This window comes from Ananas comosus, unplaced genomic scaffold, assembly GCF_001540865.1.
Source record: "Ananas comosus cultivar F153 unplaced genomic scaffold, ASM154086v1, whole genome shotgun sequence".
Taxonomy (NCBI): domain Eukaryota; kingdom Viridiplantae; phylum Streptophyta; class Magnoliopsida; order Poales; family Bromeliaceae; genus Ananas; species Ananas comosus.
The window spans coordinates 7,471-19,082 of NW_017890760.1; the positions used below are offsets into that span (position 1 = coordinate 7,471).

At 37.7% G+C, this 11,612-nt stretch overlaps 1 protein-coding gene across 1 annotated transcript; it reads right to left on the bottom strand.

Annotated features, from left to right (window-relative positions):
• Positions 1-253: 253 nt before the first annotated feature.
• On the bottom strand, positions 254-8,172 carry LOC109704205 (protein trichome birefringence-like 12). Its single transcript, XM_020224971.1, has 3 exons — positions 8,059-8,172; positions 1,269-1,547; positions 254-951 (listed from the first exon to the last, which is right to left on the bottom strand). Exons 1-3 carry the CDS (start codon positions 8,170-8,172, stop codon positions 655-657), a joined length of 690 nt encoding a protein of 229 aa, XP_020080560.1. The 3' UTR covers positions 254-654.
• Positions 8,173-11,612: the final 3,440 nt, after the last annotated feature.

Consider the following 11,612-nt stretch of genomic DNA (forward strand, 5'->3'; position numbering starts at 1 on the left):
GTTTACACGGCGCACTTCAGTGGAGGCTCTTAACGAAGATACAGAAGCCGTTCTATTCGTTCTGACTTCGGCGATCCAAAATAAATAGGCCCGCCGAAGTCGGGGGAAATAGCATTTTCCCAAAATATAGATAAGTCTTCTTTCTCATAACAAAAGGTAGAAAAAGAGAAGGAACTAAGAATTCAGTCAGAGTTACAGATTAAGCAGGCATAACAAAATCCAGCTATGGATGCAATGCTAATTTACACAAATCAGCAAGAAAAAGTTGTATAACAGATACCGTAAGATGCCAAAACATTGTTAATTTCAGAGAAATCGACAAGAAAAACTAGTCTAACATGTCTTTCGAGAGGCTTTTGCGACAAGATACCAAAACCCGAAGCTTAAAGCGCGTACTAATTAATAAATCAATGGAAACACATCCCGTACATACGGATTAATGAATCAATGAATGGAACCGCACGAAACTTCTACATAGGGAGGAAGGAAAAATTCGAGACTACAAGGAAGATGCTTGGTGCATACCTCATTGTTTAAGAACCATTTGGCTGTCAGAAGAATCAGCGGCTTCTTTGAGAAAAATAAGTCCTCCAGTTTGTTTCAATAAATCAGGCCGATCTTCAGAGAATAGGGTTTGAAGGGTCAATTTTTCTTTTAATTTTTCCTATGCTTACCCTGTTGAAAATAGTGCATGATTCGCGCAACCAAGATGTCGACCCATGTATCGGGTAGTCCGGGAAGGCACCAATGCATGCAGTTCTGTCCCCATATGGCAACGACATCCTTCTTTCCCAGCCATATTGCTGGATGAGCATCAGCCCGAAACTCACTTAAATAGGTCAAATTGAATAATTGTATGTCTGTGCCAATTAAAGCACTTTGAATGAGAGTGTTCACTTCCCTTGCTTCTTTGTTTACTCCTCTGTTCCTCGGATCGAACCAAGAATCAAGCTGTAGAGACATCAGCACTCAATTTGGCTTCAGGGAATTCGGAAAAATCGGATTGTGTTTTACGAATGCAAAGATGTGGGGAGCCCACTTATAAACATCATGTTCTTCACCTTGAACCCCAAAAATTTTGTAAAATATCGCCTAATGGAACACTGAAGGAGGCAGAATAATGAAATGATGCAGTCTGAAAGGGGTATATATGAGACATAAAATTTCAGGGGTTCTAAATTTAAAATTATGATATTTATAGTGTTTCATCCAATTTAGCCTTTCCAGAAAGTTTTAGGACCTTGGGAAGAGCAAAACATTAGTGGTACCTCATTATCTTTCGGGGGCTCATCGAATAAGCAGCTGCCATTATGATCCCATTCCCCACCATAGAAGTGCCTCGGTGATTGAGTTCGCCATAGCTTTAATGTTTGTTTAGGAACTTCGCGATCTGTGTAAGATGCCATACTCTCAAGCACTACTTTTAGGCCGTCAAATATGCCGAGTGGGGGATCTATCGGCTTTCCTTCTCTATAGAAGACAAGTGGAGTCTCTTTAGGAAATTTATCTGGCCCCCACCTGAGTTCAGGCGAATTAATAGAGCTTAATCACACAAGATAAGTCATCACATCCATCAGAAAAGGAAACAAGAATAATACTAGATTGAGGTGAACGAGACTAGACAGTATTCTGATCTAAATTGACAGATAGATCCTAATAAATGTCAAAAATACAGCATGCTTAGTCTTCCATCATGAAGAAGAAATAGCAACTCAGCAAGTAGCTTCTACAAGCTCGAAAATTTTCATTGAAGAAGACTTTAAATAAAGATCCGTAGGTGAATTGTCCAGTAAAGACTCAGACCTTCATAGTCCAATATTTCCTTCTAGTAAGAATCCAAACTCAGTCGGCATATTTCCAAAAAAATTCCAATTAAGTCAAATGTGATAATTAGACTGGAGGGACCTTTTTTTTTCAAGATCTAACAAAAGTGTGTAGGATCAATAAGCCAATTGAACTCATTAAAGATTTAAGAAGTAAAACTCAACACTCATCTATCGATACACATCATAAAATTCTGGTTTCCCTACTCATTTTGAATATGAACTGTTGAGCTGATAATTAAATTGGTTCAAGTTACCGTACTTACATATTCTGGTGGTAGTTGCAAATAAAAAACCAATACATTTTGAATAACTAAATAATGGGGAAAAAAATAAAGAACAAGAGTAGTACCACCTAATCTATACAATCAAATATGCAACACACAAAAGTCTTTAAACCACAAACACATCTAATAACGTTATGATGGGAATGAAATGAAGAATGCAAAGTATCCATTAATGAACTAATAGTTATCCTAACATTTGCGAAGAAATTCAACATCATATATGCACATGACACATTTAAAATATCTTAACAATCTCCGATAATTGTCAAACCAAATCTTCAAAAAATTATTTACTATGAATGCAGCAAGGAACGATAGCACATACGACACTAATTACTTGAGAGTCTGCCATATTTTTAAGCTCCAAAAGAAGAAAAATAAAGAGGACACATTTTCAGATAGCATGTAACACGACTTTCCATTAAAGCGTTACCAAGAACATGCAATGATATCTTTTCACCTAAAAGCGTTACATATAAAACTAATATATAAGACCTATGTATGTTATTAATCATGATTTAAATCCAAATTTCAAACCAAATCACACATATAGGTAAAACTGTAGGAAAATCTTAAAAATTCTCACATTTGTTTAGCTTCTTATTTTGTATACTAACTAGTAATGCTACAGGCAGAAAAAACCCTTTATGAGTTTAAGAGCCATTTTGAAAAACACATATTAGAAAATATTCGCACAGGTCTCTTCTCGTAGAATTTTTCTTTCATCCAAGATGTTTAATGTCAAACCTAAATCGTCTGAACTCTCCTAAAACCAACCAAACCCCAATAGAAATTGATCTTCAAATTTTTTAATAGATACCAAATATACAAAAACCTGTAATTTCACCATTTCACAATGAAAACCTTTTACTTGCTATCACAAAAATTCTATTTGCAACCAAAAAGAACATAACTCAGACTAGAAGTTTGATAAAACCACAAAAAATACATTTGAGACAACGTACTAACAACAATAAGAAAATCAACTAAACTTATCTCTACACGCAGTTAACACAGAAAAGAGAAGAGAGAGAGAGAGATCCACTCTCTCTCTCTCACATCACTACCAACCCACCTCTCCAATCACTTCACAAACCCATTCCATTCCATCATCCCCGTTCCTCTCTCTATCTCCTATTCCTCTACTTTTCCCCACCGCATTTTCTCCCACTCTCCATCATTTCCCACTATTTCCTCCACATCTCCACCATTCCCTCACACTTGTCCCACTTCTCCATCATTCCACTATCCCTTCACACTTCTCTCACACTTCTCCATCATTATACCCTCACTTACTCCACTTCTCTAACTATCCCTCCACTCCTGCCAACATTCTCCAAATATCCCTACCTTCTCCACCAATTCCCTCACTCCTCCATTATTTACTCTTCTCTACACCATAGACCTCCATCACCACCCTCGATCATCTATAATAAAAGGAACAAAAAAAAAGAGGATTCTACTCACAAAAAAAAGAGAAAGAAACTTGAAAAAAAAAAAGCCAATAGAAAAGGTGGGTTTAAATTCTCTCACTCTTCCATTTTTTACTCTCTTCGCTCTCTCCTAGTCAAAGCACCCATACATCGACTTTCTAACCACAAGCCGGCTTACACATGCCGTCATCTACCATCTACTACAACCGAATCATCAACCAATAAAAATACCATCGCTCTCGCCATTCCTACAGACCGTTGCAGACGCCGTTGCCCCCGTCCATTGATTTCGGAGTGTGCAAATTTCCTTTGCTGTTGGCTCATCATCGACTAAAGGTAGGTTGCCATCCGCCGCTGCTTCTTGCCTAAACAGACAACAGACGACGCTATCCGCTTACGGTTACCGATACGCAGTTAAAGGCGCGAACGACCGATCCGCTGACGCTTAGCCCGTTCGCAGTAAAGGCTGCGACGACGATCCGCTTAGACTCTTCGTCGTCGGCTTAAAGACGGCCGACAACGCAGACAATCCACTCGATCTTAGCCGTCGCGTAAACAGACGGCGTAGGACGAACGACAACTAACGACACGACTATCCCCGATGCTTAAGCCATCGGCGGTAAAGACGGCGACGACGACAACAACACAACACAGGTAACGATCCCTCGATGCTTTACCATCGGGGTCAAAAGACTGCGTAGACACGACAACGGACGACGACGATCCGGCTCGACTCTTCAGCCATCGCGAAAAACGGCGACCGACTCGACAACAACGACGACGATGACGATTCTGCATGATGCTTAAAGCCATCGCGTCAAAGACGCGACGACTGACAAACAACAACGACGACAGAGCGATCCCTCATGCTACCATGGCGTAAACCGCGTGTCGCAGCGACGACAACACACAATGACCACCAATGACCTGCTCGATGCTACCATCGGCGGTAAATGCGGCAAGACGATCCCGCTGATGCTTACGTCAGCGTGAGCCAAAGCAACTACACGACGATCATCCGTTTACGCTTAGTCTTGAACGAAAGGCTGATCAAATAGATTGGCCGCCTTTATATTGGCTTTTTGTCAAAAACAACTTGTGGCATGATGGATAGTTATGTGCAATTTGCCAAGTGTTAAACAAAATGCCAAAAAGAATTTGCATAAAGCATAGCTTATGTCGCATGCTAACGTTTTCGATAAATCCAAAGACTGTTGTGCACATCATGTGAAATGTCAAAGAAAATCCTGAGCAAATGCATTCGTCATGCGCGTGCCAAGTAATCGATATAATTCCAACAGACAGTTTGCACATAATTATACTATGCGTGTCAAATCTCGACTGAAAAACCAAAACAGATTTTCTGCATAGATGCATGGCTCAATGAGAAATGACTGACGCAGCGCTAATAATATGTTGTGCGATGATTGCATTAAAGAAAAGGATAGAGAAACTAATTTAGCTTTAATCTTTTTTCAGTTTATTAATTTTTGTACACACGATGTACAAGAATATATAAAAAAATACATCTTTTTCCACTTATCATAATTACCCAGCTTAATCGAGGTTGCCTAAATGCAAATAGCAATAATTACGAAATCCTATATTCCTAAGAGTATAAACCTTTAATATTCTAATCCCCCCGTGTCTCTATCGACACATTTGAATTTATTACTCTCACATACCTAATTAGCCTCAACATCTTGATATCCATAGTTGTTCCAAATAGAGTAAACAGACTCGAAATAATGTATAAGGTACTGGCCCATAATAATAATAAAAGTACCTATCTCTTTCAAAAAAGATCTACCAAAAAGCTATTACTTTGATTTTATATTACTTTCGCTAGTCAAGTATTTGAAAGTTAAATCAAGAATACTTAAAGATGACGAATTTTAATATAACAAAGCAGCAGAAACAACAAAAACAGAAACAAAACAAAATAACATAACAAAGCACATAGCAATACCCAACCTGTGATAGACCTGCAAAATGAATGCTTACACATTCAAACTTTTATTAAATATTAACATATTCCAAGTTTAATTAAATATAACAACTAAAGAACAATCAAGTGAGAAACAATAGGCAATGTAACAATAAGACCCTTCCATTTTGTATCGTTCAAGACCTAAAGTACAAAAACACCCCGAAAAAAGAAAAAAGAAATAAAGAAACAGTTTGAATTTTGAAAACGAAAAAGAGAGTCAAAACAACAATAAATAAAGTCACATGCAATTATATAAATATGTAATATAAGTCCTCACTGTTAGTTCCAAGTCTTTCCTGGTTCTGCATCATAAAAGATCAAAAAGAACTCCATTACATATAGACCTAAAGCAATTAAAAAGATTCACAAAACTACAAGTAATCAAACCCTTGGCAAATTTACAATGTAAATGAAAAAGATAATGAAGATTTTATGTCAAATCGAAATGATATAACAGCTAAATATTAAATTTCTGTAAGGCATAATTTAATTTTGGCTCCCCAATATCAACCTAAACTTAGCCTTGCTAAGTGAAGTCGCTACAAAAATCCCCCGAAAATCATAAATAATAGTACCACCTTCAGTGGCCGTCCTTTATAGTCAAACCAAAACAGATCGGTGCCGTCGAGAAAGTTGCTTACTGAAATGAGCCCTTATGCATCGTACTAGTAGAGGCAGATACTCAAGGCCGTGACCTAGAATCTATAATAAAAACAAGAAATATACCATAAATCAGTAGAAGCTAAAATAACAACAACAATCTACTCAAGAAGAGAAAGCTAACTCAATTTGCAACAAAACTTCAGTTCTAAAGTAAAAGCAGATCTGAGCATAAGTAAGTCTCTACATTAAACAGCAAATCTGAGATAGTATAGATGAAAACTATAGATATTATCTACCGAATCTCAACACGAATCCAAAAAATTATCGAATACTGGTTGGATAACCACTATCCGATTCGATTCAGATTCAGACTTGGATCTTCGCAGATACGAAATTTTTTTTGCGATTACAGAATCGGTTTGTTCACGCATACCTATTCAATTCAGATCCGATACGGAATTACTCATAATCCAAAACAATAATCTCATATTAACATTATTATTTACTCATATTCCAATAACATCTTTCTTAAGAATCTTAATTGTTCCTTATGTTTCTTAACATTTTATAACATTTTATGTAGGTCTTAAATAATTTCGGAAAACTATTTTTTATTTTTGTTAAATCTATTCATTAAAATATCACTTGTTCATTCCGACACAGGTTTGTATATCTGAATCTATTTTTTACTTGAAAGAATTTGATTTACATCTGACAATATTCCGAAGTTCAGAACAAATTCTCAATTCGCCGTATCCGAATCAACGTAAAAAATTATGAACGATATTAGATATGATCGGCACTATCCGACATATCCGACCGTTTTCATCACTACAAAATAGGCCTATTTGACTATTTTGTGTCTGTTTTGTATTAAAAACTGACAGTTTTCGTCAAAAAAAAAAAAAACCAAAAAAAAAAAAAAAAAAAAAAAAACTATTGAATCTCCAATGGAGCCAAGACGCCATTAAGTTCGAAACATCATTTAAACATTTAAATAGTCAATATACGCCCCAACCATAATATAACCTAAACACTCTTTCCTACGGTGTGAAAGCATTTAAAATCTTCATCATGTCCAAACCTCCAATTCAAACCTCTAGCTGACATCCCGGCACTCAAGAAAAACGCAAGGGCCAGGTTTCAATAAACATTCAAAGCATATAGAGGAGACAAAGAAAGTTAACCATAGTAAAAGTTTTGATGAAACTAAATCTTGTTTCGCCGCTTCTGTTCGTATTTCATTTATCAATTAACTTCTAGTACAAAATCAAATACAACAGCTTCCTGCTGATAACATAGGGAGACTGAAACAAATTCTGAGCCCCAGAATCCAATAACCTCCACTCAGATTTCCAAATTCATGCCCGAGAGTTTTTAGAGCACTTAATTAACGGCAAACTACCCTCTAACAGCACGGCAAAACATGTCTAATTCAAAACTTGCTAAAAGACACAATCGCAAAGTAAAAAGAGCAGTAATTTACCAACTTCAAAATTTCATACAGCATGGAAAGGTGTAATTATTATAACAACAACTTAAAAAACCATCATCGAAGATAAACAAATCTAAGACATTATCTGCAGTAAATGATCCAGGCAGCTTTTAAGCCACAAAATTCCACATTCCTACTGCGATTCACTATATCACACAGCAATATAAACAAATTCACAACCAAAAAATACCAAACTACTGGATCCGCAATTTCATTTCTCACCAAACAACAACAACAAACAACTAAATTAACAACCCATAGACATATAATGCCGATTCTAGATCGAGCCATCAATCGCGTATTAACGCATAAAGCAAGCATCAAAGTAGATAATCTAAAGGTTAGAAAGAAAAAAGTAATGCGAGAAGAGACGAGAGAAGAGAGAAGAGAGAGAGAGAGAGCGAGAGAGAGCGAGCGAGGATCATACCAAGATCGGGGAAGGAGGAGGTAGCGTGGTGACCTCGGATTCATGGAGATGGATCTGGAGAGGGATCGCCCCCTCCCACATGTACTTCACAGCCTCGTCCGAGCACATCTCCATCTCCTCTTCCTCTCCTCTCCCTCCCCTCCTCTATCTCTCTCACCCAGGGTTTCTCTCTCTCTCTCTCTTCTTCTTCTTCTTCTCCTCCACGAAGAAACTGCTTGTTCGGTGTAATAATAAGGGACAATTGCGAATATATCACTGTAAAATTTAAATATTTCATTTTGTTCCTTCAAATTTACGAAAAAAAAAAACCATATACTAATTTTTTAGGTAAAAAAAATACAAAACTTACCTGAACTATAAGTACCGATCTACAAATTGGTCGTTTTTCATTTTTTAGATTTGATGACCGTTATTTTCATCTTTTCCATTTAGTTTTAAAATTTTCTTTTTTTCTTCTTTCTTTTATAGAAATAAATTTTTATTTGTATTTTTTAAACTGTCCGCTTTTAATCAAGTTCTACTTTTTAAATTGTTTACAGGGTTTATTTCTTGGAAAAATAAATAATTAAAAGGTCGGATGGATAATTTGAAATGGCCTTTTTAAGCCAATCATTTCAAATAGTTCGTAGTTCATATAAATTTTATAAATTTTTACCTATTTTCTATAGTATTTTAAAAAAGGGCTTTTTTTGCAAATAGCCCCATGAGCAATTTTTATTTTAAAAATAGCACTATCAAAATTAAAATTGAAAAAATGACCGTGTCCCTACCACACAGGTTGTAACGCACTGGACCTTTGCAAATTGCGAGGTTCGAGTGTTTGGGTGTATTTCGAGCTTTTCCACATTTGGTGGAGGGTTGTAGAATATTTTCCGACCTAAAAAGTTCGAAAACTGAAATTCTGGACAAGTCCTGAGAGTTTTTACTCTCGGGGACCGGTCCCTGGAAAGAGAGACCGGTCCCCCAGTGAGCAGTGTTGAGGCAGCCTGAGGCAACCGGTCCCTTGCAGGCGAGACCGGTTCCCGAACGCGTCTTCGCAGTGAGAGACCGGTCCCGCGCAGGGAGAGACCGGTTCCCGAACGCTGGTTTTTCGGGTTCGCAGCGAGAGACCGGTCCCTGCTGGGGAGAGACCGGTCCCTCTGGGCGAAAACTGTCCAGACCGGACTGTTGCAATAATGGATTTTTGAGGGGCCTCACTGGATTTTGTTACATTAGATGGGCTTATTAGCCATTTCCTCCTCTTCCCTCTCTCATTCTCTCATTCTCACCCTCTCCCTACATTTTCTAGAGAGNCTTATTATTTTTTTCTCTCTCCTCTTGCTCTCTCCTTTTTTTTTTTCTTTTTTTTTTCTCTCGTTCATTTTTTTCTTGCTCGTGGAAGAAGGCAGCGGAGGCGGAAACCGCCCACCTCACCTCTCACCCTATCGCCTTCGCCCTCACCTTCGCTCGCGCACCCCTTACCTTCCTCGCCTCCGACCCTGCCAAGACAGCGCCGCGACTCTTTTTTTTTTCCCCTCACTCTCCTCCACCGTCTCCGACGATGACGCCTCTCTCACCCTCTCTCACTCTTCCCCGCCCTTCTCGTCCTCTCCCTCTCCCTCCTCCTCTACCGCCTCCGACGATGACGTATCTTTGCCGACACCGACACTGACACCGTAGAGGTCGCTGCGGCGTTGCAGCCTCGGAGCGGGGGGTCATTAGCGGTGTTGTCGCTGGCGCCATGGCCGTTGACAGAAAGGGGTGACAAAAAAAAATTATAGCAGAAGGAAAAATAAAAATAAAAATAAAAAATTATAGAAAAAGAAAGATGAAGATGAAATTGCACAGTTAAGATAAAATTATACTATTTTAAAAGAATGTTGCACTATTATAGACATAAGTTGCACTACTTAAGATATAAACTGCACCCGTTAAGATGAAAATTACACTCTTTAAACGAAAAATACACTTTTTGGGAGATATTTACAATGTTTCTCCTTTCATTGCACTCTTTTAGATTTAACTACATCTTTTAAGATGAAGGTTACACTCTTTAAACAAAAATTGCACTATTTGAAAGATATTTATACTTTTTCTCATCTTCTTGCACTCTTTGATATATAAACTGCAACCCTTCAAGAGATATTTATATTGTTTCTTCTCTTGTTGTACTATTACTACTCTTGTTGCACTGTTTCTCCTTTTGTTACACTATTTCTCCTCTTAAATGGTGCAGTTAAGAGAAAAAATATTGTAACAAGAGGATGCCGTTTACATCTGAAAAAGTGCAATAAGAGGAGAAAGAGTGTAATATCTTTCAAAGAGTGTAAATATCTTTCAAAGAGTGCAATAATGGTGCAATTTCATCTTTATCTTTCTTTTTCAGTGTTTTTCTATCTTTATTTTTTTTTTCCTTCTTCTACAATTTTTTTAGGTCACCCCTCTGTGCCAACGGCCATGGCACCGGCGACAACGCCACTAAGGACCCTCTGCTCCGAGGCTGTAGCGCCGCAGCGACCTCCACGGTGTCAGCGTCGGCAAAGATGCGTCGTCGTCGAAGGCGGCAGAGGAGGAGGGAGAAGGAGAGGACGAGAAGGGTGGGGAAGGGCGAGGGAGGGCGAGAGAGGCGTCGTCGTCTGAGACGGTGGAGGAAAGTTAGAGAGGGAAAAAAAAAAGAGTCGCGGCGCGACCTCGGAGAGGTCGGAGGCGAGGAAGGTAGGGGTGTGCGGGCGAGAGTCCGCTCTGTCTCCCGCGCTCTCTAGGAAGAAAAAAAAAAGAACGAGAAAAAAAAAAAAGAGGAGAGAGAAAGAGGAAAGAGAAAAATGTATAAGGGTATTTTGGTCAGTTTGCTGAAAAAGCGGACCGAATCTGCAAAAACGAAAAAGGTGGCCCGATTTTGCAAAAGCCCAAAATAAGTGAATTTTTTATGCAAAAAGGCCTTCATATTATACAAAAAGATATTACTTATGTTAATTCAAATTGAAACATGCTGGAATGAGTTCCACAAATTAATATTTAAGGGTTTATAAATATATATATATATAATATTTAAAGTTTGAAAGAATTTGTTGTGCAATATCCTAATATTAGAGGGATATATAAGCAAATATGACCAATAAATACCAACTAGGGGGAAGTCGGTGAGCTTCGCCGTAAAAATCGCTCTGGGATTTACGCTTGCCGCGATATTCGGCGACGACTTCATGTTTCAATTAGGGGGCGTTTTGGATTGACGTATTTGTAGATTCAACATAAGTCAAGTGTAGTAGTGTTTGAGTTTTTCTGAAGTATGATTATTTTTTTGTTGTTTGTTTTGACGTAATTCGTACCGCCTGAAAGTTAAATTTAATTACTTCTGTTGTTTGTTTTGATGTAACTGGTAAAATTAGTTTTTTGAATTCCGTTGTTTGTTTTGATGTAAGTAAGTGGATCTCATTATCTCCTAAATATAGTAGTAAATTTACCATTATAAAATTTAATCTATTATATAATTAATTTTTTATTATTATTTAAAGATAATCCTAATTTATTATAAATAAGATAATTCTAACCCATTATAAAGGAAGTAGAGTTTA